The sequence below is a fragment of the Mustela nivalis genome, assembly GCF_964662115.1.
Source record: "Mustela nivalis genome assembly, chromosome: 5".
NCBI classification, from domain to species: Eukaryota; Metazoa; Chordata; class Mammalia; order Carnivora; family Mustelidae; genus Mustela; species Mustela nivalis.
In genome coordinates, this window is record NC_139024.1 from 25801584 (window position 1) to 25824289 (window position 22706).

The following is a 22706-nucleotide window of genomic DNA, read 5'->3' on the forward strand; positions in this document are numbered from 1 at the left end:
GGGTTGTGGTGAACTCTGCATGCATGCTGTGCGTCGATTTGATTAGGAAGGCGGGAGCCACAAAACCAGAGGGCTGTGGTTTCTCGAATGCCTTTGTGTCTGTGTGGTGACAGAGTGAGGGCTTAGCCGGTCTGGGCCGCGGTACCTTGACTCATCCGGCAGTGTCTAGAAGCCTTGATTCCTTGCCTTGGGGTTTTAGGGGCAGGAAGAAAGAGAAGAATGGAAAGACCACAGCTGAGTTTGGGGAGTGTCATAGAATTTGGTACCTGATACGCATCATTTCTTGGGAATTTTTTCCAAGTCAGCTGGATAGTGACGATTATATATTAAAAACCAAACAACCAGAAATAACCTTTTATTTATTTGCCGTTTTAATCCCTTAGAATCCACTTTCCCAGGACCCAGCAATTCTTTGAAATGATTATTCATGGGTGCTCTAAACTCTCCTCTCTCTCTCTCCGGTGTTTGGTTTCATGTGTACTTTTTCTCCTTTAGGTTAGTCATGACACACACAAAGACTCTAGGAACTTTTTTAAGGCAGACCCAAAGGTGTGACAGCAGCTGATTATTTTCCAAATGAAAATAACTCTCAAAAAGAAAAAAAAATTTTACATAGCTATCTTGTTATTTTGCTGGTTTCCATTGAGTTTCCATGGAAGCCATCACCTGCCCATTAGAAGTTGCAAGGCAAGGGAAGAGCTCTGAGAAGAAAAGATGGCTATGAGAGAAATCTCTCCCTTTATTTTGTTCTGTAATAAAGAGTTAGAACCTCAGCTTCTGTAACTGATGCCAGAATTCAGCATTTTATTTTTTTTTAAAGATTTTATTTATTTATTTGACAGACAGAGATCACAAGTAGGCAGAGAGGCAGGCAGAGAGAAAGAGAGGAGGAAGCAGGCTCCCCGCTGAGCAGAGCCCAATGCAGGGCTCGATCCCAGAACCCTGAGATCATGACCTGAGCTGAGGGCAGAGGCTTTAACCCACTGAGCCACCCAGGCACCCCATTTGATTTTAAAGAACACAAATGGGATGGCAGGTGGATCGCAAGTAGAAACAGTATGCATCTAATTTTCAGGAGCATCAGAATGGCTAGTACTGTATTCAGCAAGCACAAAATCCTGTGGAGCAGGTAGTTGATTAGAATTGGGATCCTTGGGGCCCCGGGGTGGCTCAGTCATTACACATCTGCCTTCTGCTCAGGTCATGATCCCAGAGTGCTGAGGTCGAGCCCCACATCGGGCTCCCTGCACAGCAGGAGGCCTGCTTCTCCCTCTCCTCCTCCCCTTGCTTGTGTTGTCTCTCCCGCTGTCAAATAAATAAATAAAATGTGTTTTAAAAAGGAAAAAAGAAAGAATTGGGATCCCCAAGTAAAAATTTTCTGGTGGTCCTTCTTCATTCTCTTGCTCTCAGAGAATCTCTTGCCCTGCTCTCTGAACCCCTCATTTCTGTTGCCATCAAGGTGCTCATTCATCTGTTCAATCGGCACACTACTTCATAAGTTTATATAAGAAACACGTTCTCTTTTTTACTACACTTCCCAAGAATTTAATTAACATAAATCTTGTTTCTTAAACCTTTGAAAGAATCTCTTAGAAGAAAAACTGAACCCTGTGTCCTTTTGAGAGATAAGTCTTTAATAACACATCTTAGTTTTTTGAAAACAGCTCTTCTTGACTCTGTCTTTACCAAATTTGAGCTCCGAAGAATAACAATTAATGATGTCTATATAGAAATGTTGGCTTCTTTGCTTTATAAAATGAAAGCTGATGACTAAAATTAAATTTGCTTGGGAGTCTCCAAATTGTAATTATTTCAAAATGATGGTAGTAGTTCTCTTATCAAATGTATGATAAAGGAAAAAAAAAAAAAACAAAACTTGACAAATCAAATAAGGAGTTTGGCAGAATGTTACTATAAATATGATCCAGGTTAGAAAGAGGTATACTCCTGCTTGTGTGCAAAGACTAGTATGATATAACTCAACAGAATGATGAGAGAAAAAAGACTTTTTCCTATAGATTTAAATGTCCTTGTCAAATGGTGATATTTATAATATACATTATGAGTTAAACTAATGATTTTCCAGTGTTCTCTTTATCCATAATACAACTTTACTCCCAGAATAGAGACTAAATCCCCATAAAATTGATTATGTATAAAACCTCAACAGGAGAGAAACCTCCATTCTCATGTTGCTATATAACAATGTATTTATTAATATAATAAAAATTGTTACTATAAAAATAAACCCAAACAATTTGGTCTTGTTTTATCTAACTGTTCAACATAGTTTTTTATGGCTGTGTAACAAGTTATCCCAAAACTTTATGGCTTAGGACAACAAATATTTATCTTATGGTTTCTGTGGTTCAGGAATCTGGGCATGGCTTAGCTGGATACCTCTAGCTCAGGATCTCTCACAGGGCTACAGTCTAGATGCTGGCCAGAGCTCAGTTGGAGAAGGATCCCTTCTGAGTTCATTCTCTGGCAACATTCAGCTCCTTATGGGCTACTGGAATGAGGACTTAGGTACTTGCTGGCTCTTGGTTGGACATGCCATTCTCTCAATAAGTGGCCCTCTCTGTTGGGTAGCTTATGGCATGGTAGCTATCTTCCCTCAGAATAGGCCAGTAAGACAGTGAGAACAGGCAATAGGATGGAAGGCAAGTACTTTTTGTATTTGAATCTTAGAAATGATATGTCATCTCTTTTGTTAAGTTTTACCACTTAGAAGCAAGTTCCTAGATATAGTCTGCCCTCAAACGGAGGGAACTACATAACGTGCAAATATTAGGAGGCATGAATCATTACGGGCCATCTTAGAGGCCAACTACCAACTTACCTGCAGAGTTTCCTGTTTCTTCTTTACAACTAAAGACCCCAGTGATAATTAGAAATTTAGTCTTTTGGAAGAAAGAGTATAAGAGCTCAGTAAAAGGCAGTATTTTAGCTCTCTGCTGGTTCAAGATTCTAAACTGTTGGCAGATACGCCTGTCCAGTGGTTGTGGTGCTTCCAAAACCACTGCTCTTGACAATCAGCAGGTGTGGGAGGAATCCTATAGACACTGGCAAAGATAAACCTCCATATCCAAATTAAACGAAAGTCCACTTTACATTAGCTATTATAGTAATGATCTTATTATTAGTTAGCTGTTACATTAGTTATCTATTGCTATCTAAGAAATTGTCCAAAACTTAATGGTTTAAAACAAGCAAATAAATACTTGTTTTCTTTTCTTTTTTTTTTTTATAAGATTTTATTTATTTATTTGACAAAAAGAGAGATCACAAGCAGGCAGAGAGGCAGGCAGAGAGAGAGAGGAGGAAGCAGGCTTCCTGCTGAGCAGAGAGCCCGATGTGGGGCTTGATCCCAGGACCCTGGGATCACGACCTGAGCCGAAGGCAGAGGCTTTAACCACTGAGCCACCCAGAAACAAGAAATACTTGTTTTCTTATACAGAGTTCTGCTGGTCAGGAATTTGGGAGTGGCTTAGTGAAGCTGTTCTGGTTGGTGTTTCTCCAGAGGCTGCAGTTATCTAAAGGTTTGACAGGAGTTGGAAGATCCCCCAAGGTGGCCACTCACATGGCTGGCAAGTTATTGTTGATTCTTTCCAGAAGGCTCTGTTCCCCACCACATGGGCCTCCACAGAGCTGCTTGAGTATCTTCAAGACATGGCAGCTTGTTTTTCCCAGAGAATCCAAACTGATTTTGAGACATATGAAACATATTTCAAACTTTTATAGTGATTCTTGTCCTAGTGTTTTTCCATGTTGCAGACACAAAATGTGTGATCTTCAGAGTATTAAATTTTATTACACAGGAACTACCATGCCAAATGATTCAACACATGTTCATTTCCCCCAAGGACAAGCAATCCTCTTGCTTATAGATTTCAAAAAAACTTCCATAAAACTGTGATATTTGATTGCCAACCATCAAACTGCAATGTAGATTCATTGGACCCATGCCCATTTCCTGTCCTGTGAATCTCATAGATGTACCACAGAATTGTCCTTACACAAACAGCAGAGGAGAGGCAAATTGAGAATTTTGGATAGCTTCTAGAGAATAAGGACATATATAATCAAATAACCAAAAAGTCCTGGGAGATCTTATCCATAAGACAAAATAAGACCAAGGTCAAAGGGCTCAACAAATATTTGGAGCTCACACTGGTATTGAGACTTGGCTTCTCATGACAGGAAGACTGGCTTCAAGGAAGTAGAGACTCAAGGGCTCTTGAGTGTGGCTCTCTGTAAGACTCTGTCTCTATAGCATCAAGGTCTCTGATAATCTTGGTTTGCTAAAACTCTGTCCAGAGACTACCAGGAACAGACCCGTAGTAAAAGAAAAGAAAAGAAAAAAAAAAAGGTTAGCATGATTTAGCCTCCTGGAGCAAGAGACAATACAAGGTGGAGGAAGCATGGATTGAGTCAAAAGAGGAGGAACAGCGGGTATGGTACTTACAGGACTTCAGGGCTGGAATTAGTCATAATATGGTCTTGGCCTGGATTGTTCAGAATTTGTAAACCAGACAAGTTGCTGGAGTAGTCAGAGCATTTTTAGAGCACATGATCTTTGCAGAGTTACTAGTCTATCATTCTGTCAATGGTCCTATCTTGGAACATATAGAGCTGAGCAAAGAGGTATTATATCATTTTGACCTTAGGCCATTTGCTTATTTTACTGGTCATAGTGTAGACCATTTTTTAAGCTATAGTGTGCTTCAGCTCTCATCCTCAATATATGGGAATCTAAACTAACCCCTTCCCTCTCCTTCATGTCCTATAAGGAGGTCTCTAACCAAGGTGTATTTGATGAAGCCCCTCCCCTTTTTCTCATGCTGTTTGCTTTTCCTAACAAAACTTCATCATCCCAAGCTTGGGGGAAGGGAAGAATTTAAAGCAAGATCAATTCTATCATTGTCTTTGCACACAGTGTTTTCTCTAATCATAATTCCATTATACAATTCTATTCTGTCCTTAAAACCCAGCTCAAAATCACATTCTTTAAAAAGTGCTTCTCCTTCTTTTCCTCCTCATCTTCACCATCCCTACCCCTGACTTACAAGATAAATTTATATTCCCTTTTTGTATTCCTGGTGCCTCGTAGAGTGCTTGGTACAGATAGATGCTTAGTAAATATTTTTGAGTTCCATTGGTAATATTTAATTAATTTGGCAGTGGGAATTATTAAAATACTTTGATATTTCTGTATTTCACCTTCTCAATTCTCTCCTCTCTGATTTCCTATTGCAAAGTTTGGCGTTGTTGTTCTCTGATGGCTTTTAGATAACTGTTTTGTTTTTTCTTTTATTCCAATTATTAATAAATTGAGAGTTCCTCGGGATTGGGATAATTTCTTTTACTTATTGGCATCCTCCACCCCATGCCCATGCCCCTTCAAACTTAGAGTAATTCTCATACTTTCTAAATATTTGTGGGTTGTGATTATATTTTGAAATATTAACTTATATTTCTTCCTGTATTTCCCCCACCCCTCAGTTTCTCCCAATCAAGATGGCAGCTGAGTCCAAACTTAATTGCCTCAGGGAAAGGTTGAGGCCAGGAATGAAGCAGAGTAGAGAACATCAGTCATTGTGGTTTTATTTTACAAAGGTCTAAACCCTTAGTGAACAAAGAAAGTCTGGTGAAATAAATGAAGACTGGGATTCCCAGGTATAGACAAAAACTGGACAAATGAGGAAAGCAGATAGCGGCCAGGTTCCTCTTTCACTGTCCCTATTTTCAAAAAGAAATAAATAAAGAAGAAAAGATAAAGAAAGAATGAGGCAGAGAATATGGAGACTACAGAAAGATTTCTGAGTGTTCAAGAATAGAATGGACTCAGGTCCTGCCTAGAAGGCAGCAATTCCAAGGAGGTAGCAAACCCTCAAAGAGGAATGGATATGAGGTGCATCTAGGCTGGCTGATTAGGGACAGGCTTACAAGTCCCTCCAGTCATAACATCATGTTAGGTCCCTGGACAGTACGGGATGTGTTCTTAGAGGATGCTGGAAAGATTGAGATTAACAGGGCTAACAGTCAGAAATTAAGTTGTTTTAATCCATAGGGAATATGCTGTTTTTGCACACCTGAGTGTGTGGGGGGTTATATCTGCTACATTTGTTTAGTTGATTAATTTGTTAATTATATAAACTTGGTAAAATTATTGTCTATCACATCCTAGGAGGGAAAAAAAAGTTGATCTCATGATGTTTAAAGTGAGTTATTATATAATTTTGGATCTTAGCTCTGTCACTAATCAGTTGTGTAACTTTGAGAAATTTACTTCACTTTTTAAAAGTCTCAAGTGCATCATAGGTTTTAAAAATAGCCAAATATATAATTTACTTTGTTGAGGGTGATGTGAGGATAACTGAAATATCTATAAAATTCTTAGCAAAGAAACTGCAATGATAGCTATCAGTACAAGCTTTCTTTTAGGACTGAGGAACTTAATATTCATGTTGGCCAATTACTAATGATTTTGTAATATTCAAATATTGACAATAAAAAATCCTTTTCCTTCTGTATATTTCTCTTTCAGTAAGTTATTAATGTTTCCGAGGAAAATTCAGCAATATATAAGAATGGATAAAAATAGTCCCTTCATTTCAAAAAACAACGTCAACTAAAAAATACCGAATAGGAAGAAAGTTATGCACCTGAGACTTTTGGGACATAAAAAAAAGTGTAAATAAAATGAAAACAGAAGTTACAAGATACCTCATATTATAATTAAATTAAGGTAGAACTAAGTTGTATATACTCATATATTATATTTCCATGCCAGAAAAGGAGTCTTCCTTTTTCCAAGATGAATTTATAACCTATATGTCAATGAAATCTAAGATTTTGCTGATAGATGGAAAGCCATATATAATGTTGAAGAATGCGCTAAAAGCAAGAGCAGTAAATGGCAATCTTCTGACTTACTGTATGTGTCACTGAGAAGAGTGATTATTTCTCACAAGCAGAGGTGAAGTCAGGAACTATTATCGTCCATACTTAAGTGATTCTGCTCTTTTCTTCCACATCCACCAACTTGATTAAATAGTGATTTGGCTCACATGAGACTTGAGCTTGGTGGTTCCAAGTCCATTCCCAGTCAGGTTTGTAAATGTCTCTGGTCTTGAGTTTTGGAGGAGGGCAGAGAGATAAGCAAAGGCTCCACTGAGTCAGCACCAGATAAGGTTACCCCAGAGGAAATGGGCAGCCAAGACACAGATAGAGAAGGGGGACTAGAGGCAGAAGGCCCGAGGAACAACTACAAGTTTGCCTTTAATAGTCTGTGCCATAGCTGCAGGCAAATCCTAACCTGTTGGTGGAGGAGGATGGTGCTTAAGGAAGAATGCTTAGAAATCCTCTCTGACTCTGAGGAAACCCTTTCCTCTCTGAGGCAAAATCCTGGGTTTAATAGTAGATCCTAGGAGTTTCACAAGAAAATCAAGGGAGATAATTCTCTGGAGGTGTTTCATCAAGTCTCCCTCCAGTGAAAGCCAGGTAGAAGGTCTTAAGAGTCTCATTTCTGTTCTAGGCATTTCAATGAAGAAACACCAGTGGGTTCATTTCCAACACCTGTGATTGTCAACTGGCATTTTATTATACTGCTAGTGGGTCAGAGGTAGGAAGGAAAATCAGCTTTTCCCCAGGAGGAGCAGAAAGTCTAAGAATGGCCCAACATTAAGGAACTTTGGCAAAGGTATGCAGTATTGCTATCTACAAGAACTATATATTTGGTTATTCGGGTGACCAAAATATATTTCTCGTATATATTTGATTCTTATCTACAGATCCTGGCTCAGCTTCCTTTTGCAAATTTCTGAGGTCTAAGAGCAATGGGAGCATCTTTTATTATGATGTAGGGTCTCTGTTCCTGAAAACACTTCAGATCCAGAAGGGTGACATGGGTGTCCTGTTGTTCCTCGAAAACAACCCTCACCCCCACCACCACTCCTCCCCCGCGTTCTACTACAGTTTATGTTAATGAGGTGACTTTTGGAAAGCATCTAAGGAAGGGGTCTGAGGAGAACCAACCATGATTAGAAGGTTGGAACTTTCAGTCCTATGTCCCTCAACTGCTGGAGAGGAGAGAAGGGCTGGAGGTTGAATCAATTCACCAACAGCCAGTGATTTGATCAATATCAGCTGTGTAATGAACCCTCTATAAAAACCTGAAAGAGGACATGGTTCAGAAAGTTTCTGGCTTAAAGAACACAAGATATGAAGAGAGGGACAGCCTGAAGGGAGTGTGGAAGCTCTGGGCCCTTTCCTCCTACTTCCTCCACCTCCCCAACCTCCCAAATCACCCCACCCCCATGCATTTCTTCCATCAGGCTGTTCATCCTTCTTCTAAAAAGCCCTGTAATCTAGTAAGTAAAATCTTGTCCTGAGTTCCATGAGTTGCTCCTGCAAATCAATTGAACCCAGCGAGGGGTTTTGTAAGAACCTCTGGTGTATACCCAATCGGTAAGACAGAAAGATGACCATCTGGGCTTGTGATTAGCATCTAAGGGGGATGGGGCAGGCTTGGGGGACGGAGCCCTTGTGGAATCTGATGCTATCTTGAGGTAGATAGTGTCAGAATTGAGCTTTAAGACACCCACCTGGCGCCAGAGAATTTCTTGGTGTTGTGTTGGGAGCCCCCCGCCCTGACCCTCCCACATGCATTGGTGATCAGAGAACCCCATTAAAGTAAATGTCTGAATGTCTTTTTAAATTCTTTTAAATTTACCACCGTAAGGCATAGTTACTGAACTGAGTGAGTTCAGAATTACTGAGAACACTTGAGTTCAGAGCTAAGCATTAGGGTTCATGATGTTTATTTTTTATATTTTTTAAAGGTTTTATTTATTTATTTGATAGAGATCACAAGTAGGCAGAGAAGCAGGCAGAGAGAGAGGAGGAAGCAGGCTCCCTGCTGAGCAGAGAGCCCGATGCAGGGCTTGATCCCAGGACACTGGGATCATAACCTGAGCCAAAGGCAGAGGCTTTAACCCACTGAGTCACCCAGGAGCCCCAGGGTTCATGATGTTTAATGTCAGATATCTGTTGAGAATTGTAATCTAAATTCCTCTTCTACATCAATCGTCAGGAGAAAACTGAGAAGGGGAAGGTATATGTAGGATATCAGCATTTTCTTCTCTGAGAGCAGTTCAGTGTCAAGCAATAAAGTAGTTTTTATTTTTAACATATTGTCTCATGTGACCATTATAGAGTGCTAAGTGTTTGGGAATATGCCCCACTTCCAGATGAAGAAACTGAATGTCAGAGAATTTAAATAACATGCTGAAGTTTCCATAGTCTAGTAAATTGAAAAGAAGGAATATGTAGCTAGATCTCTAATTTCCATAATCCTGCCCCTTTCTTCACAACTGCTACCTCTCATAGAACAAGGGAAGAATCTTCTATGTCATCCCATGATAAAATAATTTGGGGTTTTGAGGTCATTTCTCACTTTACTTCTCTTTATTATTGTTTTTTTAATAAAGATTTTGTTTATTTCTTTGAGAGAGAGAGCATGAGCAATGGGGAGAGGGAGAGGGAGAAGCAGACTCCCTGCTAAGCAGGGAGTCCTTCATGGGCCTCTATCTTAGGACCCTGGGATCTGGACTTCATTCAGCCCAGGGCAGACAACTAACTGAATCCCCAGGTCCCCCATTAATATCTTGACAGAGAGAAATTACAAGTACACTGAGAGGCAGGCAGAGAGAGAGAAGGAAGCAGGCTCCCTGCTGAGCAGAGAGCCCGATGTGGGACTCGATCCCAGGACCCTGAGATCATGACCTGAGCCGAAGGCAGCGGCTTAACCCACTGAGCCACCCAGGCGTCCCCCCCATTAATATCTTGATTAATTTTTAAAAAATGGGGGGCACCTGGGTGGCTCAGTGGGTTAATCCTCTGCCTTCGACTCAGGTCATGATCTCAGGGTCCTGGGACCGAGCCCCACATAGGGTTCTCTGCTCAGCCAGGAGCCTGCTTCCCCGCCCCCCTGCCTGCTGCTCTGCCTGCTTATGATCTCTGTCTCTCTATCAAATAAATAAACAAAATCTTTTTTAAAAATTAAAAAAAATAAATTTTCCACTATCATTGAGATACTATGATTTGATAAGATAATGAGTTGCTTTGTTTGTAACCCCTGCCAATTCCCAGTGATAAGCTATAAATGTTTAGAAGGTAAACTCTTAAGTTAACCTTAGAATTGATTCTTAGAAAATACTTGCTTGCAAAGATTTACAGTACCTCACCTGCTTTTTCCTGGTCCTTTCATTTGGTAGACTAGACCCTCAAATACAATTAGGAAATAACTCTTGGTATTATAGCTTTCCCTTCATAATAAAGCATTCTGAATCATGGGAAAGTAGCTCCTGAAGTAGATGAGTGTTACAAATTATACAAAAAGAAGTGTACCATCTTTATTAAGAAGTTTTTTAAAAAAAAGATTTTATTTATTTATTTGACAGACAGAGATCACAAGTAGGCAGAGAGGCAGGCAGAGAGAGGAAGGAAAGCAGGCTCCCTGCTGAGCAGAGAGCCTGATGTGGGGCTTGATCCCAGGACCCTGTGATCATGACCTGAACTGAAGGCAGCGGCTTAACCCACTGAGCCACCCAGGTGCCTATTAAGAACATTTCTAAATGAGTTGTCTTCTATGTGTGAGTACAGGTTTTTTTGTTTTTTTTGTTTGTTTGTTTTGTTTTCTATCTAAATTCCCTAATATACCTTACTAAGTTTAGTTTATGTATTTGTTTTCTATTATGAAAAAAAGTATTTTTTATTTTAAAGTGACCTATTACTGATATAGATGCTATGGATAGCTTGTCTTTGTCTTTTATACAAATACTGCTGAATAATATATTATTTTGATAAATATTAAGTTAATTTCTTATTACAGTGGTTAGATAAATATATTAATATGGTTTGCAAATAATGATACTTTGTCTTGAGAAAGAAAAAAAAAATCAATACTTAACAGCCGGGAGCTGGTCTGGTACTATTAGGCCTTAGTGTTCTTCCATCAAATATATACAATTTCACAAAACTTTAGCATCAGACAAGGCTTCACTGTGACCATCATGAATCCAGACAAAAACAAGACCACTCTTTAATCATATCTGAGCACAGACAAAACATGAACAATGTCCAAGCCACAAAATACCAAACATATCCCTATTTTGACTAATATGAGTGATCATTAATTTTTACCAGTTACAGCTTTAGTCTTGCCCAGTCTCCATACCTCTAGAAAAGACTTACTAAGGTAATCACTTATAGAGTTATCTCCATTTCATGATCACATCCTGTCCAGAGATGAGTCCTACTTCTTCAACCCACCCCAAAATCATTTGACACAAGCCAAGTTATTTAAGTCCTTTCCAATATTTTGCTAGTGAGACACCCCACAATTCACCATTCATTTCATTCTCCAGCTAGCCTTCTCTCTCCCTGCAAGGACTGTTAAGCCCAAATTGTTTAACAACAGGTTTGTTCCTGGTGCTCTTTATCTGGAGGACATGGACAATTTCTTCATCAACTTTTTTTCTTATTTTGTTTTCATATCTTATTACACTGGCCAGATTCTAAAAAAACAATAATAATAGTGACAGCAAACATTCCTGTTCAAAGGGACAAATATGTTTTACCATGGTATTAATATTTGTTTTCCTATTTAAGTGGGTTCCTTTATCATATTAAGTAAGAATAGTTCTATATTTTTGAAATTGATATAAATTTTAAATAATTTTTTGTCTATTAAATTTTCTTTTGTAAATATTGTAATGGGACATTATTTTGATAGGTTTCCCTACTATAAGTTTCTAGGATAAGTCCTTGTGGGTTGTGGTTAGTTGTTCTTTTAATGAATTTCAGCTTTAATAAATTATGTAATTTATTAATTTCATTCATTTTACAGAAGTTCTTTAACTACCTACTATACATGAGGTTCTATCTTAAGTCCTAGATATGTTGCAATTTAAGAGTTCATAGGGAGGGATGGGAATGTAGCTGTAAAGAGGTATCCTTTTAATTGAACTGCTCTGTGTCATGACTGCTGTGGTGGTCACACAAATCTCCATGTGATAAAATTGCAAGGAACAACACACAGATAGGTGCACACCTACACACACATATACACAGATTAGGGCCTATAAAACTGGTAAACTCTGAATCAGGTTCACAGATTCTGTTGATGTCAGTTTCCTGGTTGTGATCTCATTCAAGTTGTTGCCATTGGAGGAAATCAAGAATTCTCGTACTGTGTCTTACAACTGCATGTGACTCTACTATTACCTAAAAATCAAAAGGTCTATAAATTATAGAGTCCTTGACATGTAGAATACAATCTAATAACTAACAAGGATCATTTTTTTTAAATTATATGATAGCTACTATAATATAGAGGAAGAGTATTGGGTACCGTAAGTGCATACAATATTGGAGTCTGTATTTGAAGGTCAAGAAAGACCTCCCTAAAGGAGTAATATTTGTGTTTTTTAAGAAGATTTTATTTATTCATTTATTTATTTATTTGAGACAGAGCAAGAACACACATGAGCAGGGGCGAGTGAGGAGAAAGCAGAGGGAGAAGCAGACTCCCTGCTGAGCAGGGAGCCTGACATGGGGCTTGAACCCAGGACCCAGAGGTCATGACTTGAGCCAAAAGCAGATGTTTAACTGACTGAGCCACTCAGGCACCCCAAGATGTAACATTTAAAATGAAGCTTAAGAAGAGTAGGAGTTGGCCAAACAAAAAAGAGGAGAAAGATGGACAATTCTTCTCTTTCAGGGAGTATAGTCTCTGCAGAGACTCATAAGGAAGTTTGACAGAAGATAATGCTGAGGAAAAGTTTAAGAACAGGTCTTAATGGACCTTAGGATGATGATAACTTTCTTAAGAGAATAACGAGGAGCCACTATAAGGCTTTAAGCAAAGCAATAATAATATCAGGTTCATATTTTTAAACTATTACTTTGAATTTCAGGTACAGAATGGCTTGGTTGGAAAGGATACCTGCAAACATGCAGAAGAAAGGAAGCTGTCCTAGAGTCCAGGTTAGTGATGGGGTCCTTGGAATTGGGTGGGGGTGGTGAAGATGGGAATCAGTGAATGGATCTAAGAGTTCTTGAACAGTTTTGGTAATGATTTGAATGTGAGCTGATTGTCAATGGTTTAGATTATACCCAGATTTTGGCATGGACAATGGAGTGTATGGAGGCCACATCCTCAAGTGGGGAGCATTAGAAGATGTAAGATCTGGAGTGGAGTAGGGGATGAATTGGTTCAATTTTTAAAATCTAAAATAAGATGCCAGAGGGCACCTGGGTGGCTCAACTAGTAAAACAGCTGCCTTTGGCTCAGGTCATGGTCCCAAGGTCCTGGGATTGAGCCCTGTGTCAGGCTTCCTACTCAGTGGGGAGTCTGCTTCTCCCTCTCCCTCTGCCCCTACCACCACCGCCCCCCCCAACTGGGGCTTGTGCTCTGCCCCCCTCCCCACCCCCCACCTCAAATAAATAAATAAACAAAAAATAAGGTAAGATGCTAGCAAGACTTCTGAGTGGAGATTTCAGTAGGCAAGCGGATATCTCCAACTGGACCATAGAAGTAGAGAAACCGGCCAGAGATAAAGTTTTAAGTCTTTGGCATATGGATGATTATTTAAAGTCAAGGCAGTAGTTACAGTCATTAAGGAAGAATGGGAAGAGAAAGAAAGTGGCCCAGAGGAAATCCCTGATGAATGTGAACATTTAAAGGTCAGGGAGACTTAGAAGTAGCGGTCAAGAGGAATTAGAAATCTAAGAATGATTTTAGGGGAACAGAAGGAAAAGAGTATTTTAAGAAAGAAATAACAAATATGTTAGATGCTCTGCTGAGAGGTCAAGTCAGATGAGGCATAGAAATGACCATTGGATTCAGCAATACGAAGATCAGATCACTTGTAACTGGGGTGAGGAAGGAGGAAGGGGAGAAGGAATGCCAATGGGGGTAGGCTTGCTAATTTGGAGGAAAATGAAAGAGCCGTAGCCAGGTGCTACATCTTTCTCGACAGAGGTATTGACAATGGGTAAGGAGATTTAAGGAGAATGAGGAAGGTGTAAAATCATTGTTACAAGAGAGAAGGACTAGAGTAAATAGTGAGTAGACTAAACATTTCAACCACCGAGGAATATTTTTTAAAGTTCAAATAAATGGAAATTATCCAAATTTTCTCTTGGATAAGAAGACTCAATGCTGCAAAGATGTTAATCCTTTTTGTATCTATCATGATATTTGACATGGTAATCATAATTCTTATTAAAATTACTATGATAGCTCACACTTACAGAGGGCTGACTATGTGTCAGGCCCTGGGTTAAATGCTTATAAAACCCTAATCAAAGTCACAAGTTCAGGGGAATTTGCAAAATGACTGTGAGTTTGTCTGAAAAATAAACATGTAAGAATAGCAAAGAAAATTCTGGGAAAGAAAATAGCAAGTGTGGATTAACCAACTGTAATTGTGGTTTGCAACAATAGAAAGCTCAATGGAAAGAACTCAGAAATAATCACAAGTTTATGGCAGGGTGACCAATAATGCTGGGTTTTCCAGACAGTGGGGAAAAAAACAGGTTTACAATGAAAAAATCAGGGATGCCTAGATAACCATTTAAAAAGTAATAAAGCTAGATCCCTGCATGATTCCTTATCCCCAACTTAGATAGGTCAAAAATGTGAATGTAAACACGTAAATTATAAAAGAATTAAATAAATTATAAATATTTGATAGTATTGTGTTGAAAAGACCTTTTGAAATATAGAATAATAATCATTTATGGCAAGCGCGCATACACACACACACACACATATACACACACTAGTGTCAAAAGACAATTGTTAAAGTAGGGAAAATATTGTCAACTTTTAGGATGAAAGATTGGGCTCTTGTAGCTCAATCAAAAATACGAAGAACCCAATTTTAATAAGAAGGGCAAGGGAAATACCTCAGAGCAAAAGGCATGATTAATAAACACATGAAATAATGCTTGTTCTATTAACAATTTTAAAACAAAAAAATTAAAGTGGATTTTTTGGTCATATTAATCAATCCAATTAACATGTGATTTATGAGTACCTACTATGTGTCATGTGTGTTTAGTATTTTCTTATCTGTATATTTCCTATAATATTTCTGTGCGTATATTTTCCATAATAAACTACCAGCTTTTTAGTAATCTGTTCAGTAGTTTGAATGGACAGAGATGCCCCAAAGAGCTTGATAATACTTGAAAAGTGGAGTTTTTTTCTTAAGTCAAACTCAACAGTCTTGTTGATATATTCAATTTGAGTGTACATTTTATGAAAAGGAATGTGTTCATCTTTAAAAGTATTTTTTATATGCTCACAAAGCTAATTATTTCCCTCCCATTTGATTATATTTTATTGAATTGACAATATTTCTGAGAGTGTAAAGTTAACAATGGAACATTAATGATAAACCAAATCAAAGCTGTCCATTGATTCTTCTCTTTTATCAGCCAGAGGTAAGAAGAACAGTTAGGGGGCTGTCTTTCTTCATCTCTTCATTCTTTCATTCAAACATTTATTGAATATCTACTGTTGAATGCCAGGCACCATTACTATTAAATACCAGGCACAGCATTAGGCAGTGGGGATACTATCATGCACAAGAGAAAGAGGATCTCTACCCTCACACTGTACCATCTAACTGGGGCTATAGGAAAGGAAACCTACAATGGAACACTGCTGTAAGAACTTGAATTTGTATTAAGCAACTGAAATCTCCCCTTGCCAACATTCTTTCAATCCAGAAACAATCGTAGGCTGCCCAGGATGACATGTTAATTCTGTGACTATAGTAGATAATCATTTCTGGGTGATTGAAACACCTTAAAGTATCTTTACAAATAATATGTCAAGCCTAAAAGCAGCTAGGTCATAGACTTCCTCCAGATTAATAAGGCTGAACTTTTTGGCAAAAAAGGAGAGATTTTTTAGGTCTAAATGAATCATTAGGGATGTGTAAATCACAGACATAACAAAATGCTCTATAATTAAGAAAAAGATGTATGTTAGGCATTATCATAAATCTCAGAATAACCCAAAATGTTGTCCATTTGTCTTTGTCAACAAATACTGGAATGAACGCAAAGGTAAAGTCAAATATGTAACTCCAAATAGTCTATACTTTCAAAAAACCATAGGCTAATATATACTTGCTTAGGGAAAAAAAACTTCATATACTAAAGAATTAAAATAGTTTCATAAGTCACTTTGTATGGTTCCTAAATTATATTAGATTGAGCCATATGAAATTGCCAAAAATTGATTTTTTTTAACTTACAAAATTTGCAGTTTCATGTGGCTCATTCTAGCAGAATGACATCATTTCAATTTCTAAGAAGAAATCTTCGCATCATGAGTAATTTAGAGAGCTCTCCTTATGAGCCACACTGCACTAAGCCCTATCTAACATCAATCCATGGCTTTCTCTGGGGCCCATGGATTCCCCCAAAAAGTCTGAGATTGGAAATAAGGAGGATCTTTGAACTTAGATGAAAAAATTATATATTTATTTTTGCTAACCTTTAACTGGAACTTCCCATCTCTTTCAAATAGACACAAGCAGTAAACTTTGATAGAGTTATACGTACCCTTGTTTTTGTCACCAGTGGAAATCAGCTGTTTTCATAGTACATTTCAGTTGTCCCAGCTATGTCAAAATAACATTAGTAGTTATCACAAACTTGAAATTTCCCATTGATATTAAACCTACCATTAGGTCTTATTATTTATTGCATTTAATAATGATCACAAATTTGTTTTTTTTAAATATTTGGATAACCAAATTTTGATTAATTTATTTTATAATAAAGTGTTATATATATATATATATATATATATATATATTAATTTGCTTTATAATAAAGTATTACATATATCTTTAATGTTCTTAAAAAATGTTATTCTAAGAAAAGTTTCCAAGGGTTTCCCCAGACTGTCAGATGGGTTCCTGGAAGAGAAAGGTAAGAACCCTCAGTACCATTTGATCCTCATAACCACGGTGCATTGTGGGTACTACTATCACCCCTGATGTGCAGAAAGGGGAGATGGAGTCACTTGCTGAAGGTACACAGCTAACAGCACAGCCAGGTTTCATGATGAGTCTGGCTCCAAAGCCCAGGCTCTTACCCAGCATCTGTGTAGCCTTTGGAAATTTTCAGCGACCAACAGAGATCATGGTAGTCAACATATTGATGATCACCGAATAATATTTGTGTGAACCTGAAAATGCTTCCCATGTGCAAAGACACTAAACAAGCGTTGTCCGTGGCAATCATAAGCTTACAAAATGAACATGAAGAAATTCAGTAGTCAGGAGAGTGGGCTCTGGACACCAGCCAGGGCTGTCAGGATGGGCGAAAGCCTCAGAGATGCAAAGAGGGAGCTGTTAGAGAGGGAAAAGAGCCCCAGACAGGCAGGCAGCCTGGTACACACAGGTGTCACAGGATGGTAACCAGTAAAATTTACTTCTTACTCCAATGGTGACTTCTTCCTTCTCTCCTTACTTCTGTTTTTCTCTTCTTCCCCTCTGTCTCTAGCAGTTTCTAATTTAGGTATTTCTCGCATTCCTCCATGAACTAGCCAGTTTTCAGCTTGAAATAGAGGGTTATTTCCTATTTGAACTTGAAATATGCCAGGTTATATTGCCGAAGAAATTCAGGCTACTATGTTTATCCATCAATTTGAGTTTTCATCGCTTTTTTAAAAATTGAGGTATAACTATCATAGAACATTGTATTAGTTTCAGGTATACAGTGTAATGATTTGGTATTTGTAAACATGGCAAAATGGTCACCACAGTAAATCTAGTTAACATCTGTCACCATAGTTACAGAATTTTCTTGTGATGAGAACTTTGACCATCTACTCTTTTAACAACTTTCAAATATAAAATATGGTATTATTAACTACTGTTACCATGATATATATTATATCCTTGTGACATATATATGTTTATTTATTGAAGTATAATTAACATATAATGCTATATTAGTTTCAGATATACAATATAATGATTCAACAATTCTATATATTTCTCAGTGGTCCTCATGATAAGGGTACTCTTAATTCCCTTTGTCTATTTCTCCTGTCCCCCTACCTCCCTTACCTCTGGCAAATACCAATTTGTTTTTTGTATTTCAAAGTCTGGCGGTTTTTGTTGTTGTTGATCTCTTTTTTTTTTTTCTTTGTTTTGTTTCTTAAATTCGACGTATGGGTGAAATTATGTGGTATTTGTCTTTCTGGGGCTGATTTATCTTAGTTAGCGTTATACCCTCTAGGTCTACCACTCACATATTTTACAACTGGAAGTTGATATCTTTTGACCACCTTTGCCTATTTTGTCCCTCCCCTGCCCTCCACCACTGGCAACCAACAAACTGTTCTCTGTGTCCATGAATTCAAGTTTGTTTGTTTTTTAAGATTCCACATATGAGATCGTTCGGTATTTGTCTTGCTCTGTCTGACTTACTTCGGTTACCATAATGCCCTCAAGATCCATCCATGTTGCAGATGGCAAGATTTCCTTCATTTTTGTGACTAATACTCCAGTGTGTGTATATACATTTTCTTTATCCATTCATTTATTGATGGACACTTACATTGTTTCCATATCATGGCTATTGTAAATAATGCTGCAATGAACATGTGGGGACGGATATCTTTTCAAGTTAGTGTTTTCATCTTCTTTGGATAAATACTCAAAGGTGGAATTGCTGGATCAGATAATAATTCTATTATTACTTTTTTGAGAAACCTTCATACTGTTTTCCACAGTTACTGCACCATTTTGCATTCCCATCAGCAGTGATGAGGATTCCCTTTTCTCCACATTCTCACCAACAATTGTTATTTCTTGTCTTTTTGATAATAACCGTTCTAACAGATGTGAGGTGATATTTTATTATGGTTTTGATTTGTATTTCCCTAATGATTAGTGATGTCGAACATCTTTTCATGTGTATGTCTTCTTTGGAGAAGAGTATATTCAGGTCCTTTGCCCGTTTTTTAATTTGATTTTTTTTATTGAGTTGTGTGAGTTCTTTATATATTTTGGATATTAACCCCCTATCAGTTGTATCATTTGCATGTACCTTCTCCCATTCAGTAGGGTTGGTTTGTTTGTTTTAGTTGCATTGATGGTTTCCTTTGCTGTGGAAAAAGCTTTTTATTTTGATGTAGTCCCATTTGTTTATTTTTGGTTTTGTTGCCCTTGCCTTTGGAGAGAGATCCAAAAAATATTGCTCAGCCAATGTCCAAGAGCTAGTGTCTATGTTTTTTTTAGGATTTTTATGGTTTCAAGTATTACATTTAAGTCTTCAATCCATATTGAATTTATATTTGCATGTGATGTAGGAAAGTGGCCTAGTTTCATTCTTTGCTTGTAGATGTCCAGTTTTCCCAACACCATTTATTGAAGATACTTTTTTCCTTATTGTATGTTCTTGCCTCCTTTGTTGAACATTAATTGGCTGTATCAGTGTGGGTTTTTTTCTAGACTCTTGGGTCTGTGCCATTGATCTATGTGTCTGTTTTGGTGCCAGTACAATACTGTTTTGATTATAATAGTTTTGTAATATAATTTGAAATCAGGGAGCGTGATACCTCCACCTTTATTTTTCTTTCTCAAGATTGCTTCAGCTATTTAAGGCTTTGTGGCCCCACACAAACTGCAGGGTTCTTTGTTCTAGTTCTGAGTAAAGTGCCATTTGTATTTTGATAGGGATTGCATTGAATGTATAGGTTGCTTTTAGTAACAGGTACATTTTAACAATATTAATTCTTCCAGTCCATCAGCACAGTATATTCTCTGCCCATTTTAAAATTAGATTGTTTGTTTTTACATGTGATAGAAAGAAATGATAGCTTCAGAGTAAGGCAGATTCCCCACCTAACTAGGAAAGCACTACGGATTCCATATACACCATTTCTTCAAGGTTAGAAATTCAACTATTGTTTATTAAGTCATGAGCCAGGTATTGGAGATCCCCAAGTGCCTTTCGGTCTTACCAGGATAAACTGACATTGACAAATATCACCTTCCCAAACTCTACTCTTTATTTGTGCGACTATAGATCTAGATATGATCCCATCTTCACTTTCCTTAAAGAATAGTAAGGATCTCCTGGGAAACTGTGCGGTATCCTCATGATGTCCCCTGGGGCTAGCACTTGTTGGTGAGTTCACACTGTAGCTCTCCCTTTTGTTGGTTCACTGCTATCAGGCTCCCAACAGTGTAGTGGCTTATAGACCATGGCTCTGTATTCAGAAGACCTGTGTGTGAATTACCACCTCCACACTCCTAAAGAGATGGCCTTGGATAAGTTAGTTAACCTGTCTGTCCCTTAGTGTCCTTAAACTGTAAATGAAGATGATTACTCTCTTGAACTAGATGTTGTGGGTATTAAAAGATATGTTTGCAAAGTAGTTGACCTATAGCTTCAAAGCATTAGCCATCTTTATCATGACCAATTCTAATACCACTGCTTTCTCTATGTGCCTTCCTTCTCTCTTCAGTCCTCCTGCCCTGAAAGAATACCACTTCAGTGAGGAAAGAAAAGGGTCAGGGATTGACAGAGCAGGGAAATTTCTCCTGTCGATTATAGGTCTGTTGTAGTAGAGGACGTAGTGAAACTAAGTTCTCAAGCTACCTGGAGAGACAGAAAAAAATGGTTATGAAGGTCTGACTCTCTCAGGGGTGGAAAGATATTCTTCCACAAAGAGTTCCCTCCTAACGTGGTAATAAACTTTTGTTTCTAAGGCACTGTAGGTTTTCACAATTATGCTAACATAAATAAGTAACCCATTTTAAAGCTATGGATATGTGAGCTTTATTCTTCTGCTATCCCTGAATCTTATATTCCAGGGTCAGTGTATAGTTGAAACTAGATAATAATTATGACCTTCTGATAATTCAAGCCACTGTGGACTCAAGGTGGAGAGATTGGAAAATCAGCATGCATTGAGCCCTTACTATGTATCAAGGGCTATGCATAGTTTTTTTTTTTTAATATATTATTTCACTGTTATGACAGCTCTATGAAATGGGCTCTATTTTAATAAATAAGAAAATGGAATTTAACAAAATTGAGTAATTTGTCAAAAAGAAAACAGCCGGACAGGGGCAGCGTTGGGATTTAAATGCTGGTCGTGCAACTGCAGGACCACGTTTGGTCAGACACCACCCTGGTTACCTGTTGTGTTAAAAGTGCTGCTAGAGGTACCTTTAGGATATCAGCATCACATGTGAAAACTGCCTCCCCTGCCCCTAGGGCCCAAAGTAGCTGATATTCATTATCTCTGAATTTCACAAATAGGCTTGAGGTTAAAATCATTATTAAATTTAACCTTATTAATAATACTATAATCTTTGCTCAAACTGTGGCCACATAACAAAATGCTTTGTCAAATGAGAAGCAGAAATTAGAAAGTGAGCGATTTAACTAAAAAGAACATGCTGACTCTTAGATTTTTCTGGATAGGAATAAAGTGGTTCCGGTAGACTCAGAACTTGTCATTTGTCAAAGTCCACAGGAGGGAAGGTGTTATCTTTTTCCACGGAGCTCCAGGTTCACCAGACAAGGCTTATTGCAGAAAAAGAAAGTCAAGAGGTTATCTCCAGCAAACATTAAGAGACTCTCAATAGTCAGGGGATGGTGCTTTGGATGAGATTCTCAAAGATCTTATCTTTGGGCTAATGATTTTAAAAGTGAACTTTTTCCTTCTATTTGGCATTCATGAATCACACCATAAATGAATGCCCTGGATTGTAGTCAGCATGGGTATTAACCATTTCATAGCTCTGTGTCTGTGTTTATTCATGAATCATCTCTTCTCAGAAACTCATTTTCCGTGTTATGTACTCCCTGCTGACTGCAAAATAAAATTCAGCTTAGCTTTGAAAAGTTTCTTGAGTTCATCCAATAAAGCTAATCCCATAAAGTCAAACACAGATGAAAATGTATGGCCTACAGTATCTATCTTCATCTCTGATACATAGCATTTTCTGATCTAAATTCTCTACCTGAAGATATTTGGCTCTTAAGAAAGTAGGTTCTATAATGGCATTTATTCATTTTTCATGTTGTTTTCTGGCAGTCCCAAAAAGGGTTTGCTCTTTGGGGTGGGAGGGAGGCAGATCAGCGAGGGCACTGATGGGCCGTTATGTTGGCAAATAACCTTCAGAGAAAGCTCGACTAGCCAATGAAGTTGCCACAGAACAGTTCCGCTGTAGAGCTGAAAACCCTGGCACCTTTCTCCTGGGAAGTGAGTATGAGTAGATCTAGTAAATCACTACTTTAATTAAATAGTAACTAAATACCCAAAATAAAAATCTTGCAAACACAGGTAACCAAGGAAAGGCAAACTAACTCACCTTTTGGGGGTCTGAGGCCTTCTGTAGAAGTAACTGGAACAACCCATTTCTAAGAGGCCCCATCTCAAAGAGTGCTGGTGTCGATTCTGCTAGGGCTATGGGCTGACCTCAGAGCAATCGAATCCCAGAGCAGTGTGGAGACTTTACATGCAGATAAAATGGGAAAAGATAATTGTTAAAGATTTGAGAGAAGTTCGAATCCACATCTCTCTGGATCCTCCTTTGGGGGCCTGTTCATTCTTTTCCCTCTGACCAGGATTTGGAGTGACACAA

General features: G+C 38.1%; 1 protein-coding gene across 12 annotated transcripts in view; it reads left to right on the plus strand.

Moving 5' to 3' along the window:
- Positions 1–22706, plus strand: part of LOC309864762 (uncharacterized protein) — a 468381-nt gene that overhangs the window by 290721 nt on the left and 154954 nt on the right. For all 12 annotated transcript variants that reach the window (XR_014311746.1, XR_014311747.1, XM_082730545.1 and 9 more), the window contains one exon: positions 12984–13053. Coding sequence is in view for 9 of the 12 variants with exons in the window: in XM_082730547.1 (XP_082586673.1) it covers positions 12984–13053 (70 nt within the window). In the remaining 3 variants the exon portion in view is untranslated. The remainder of the gene's footprint in view (positions 1–12983; positions 13054–22706) is intronic.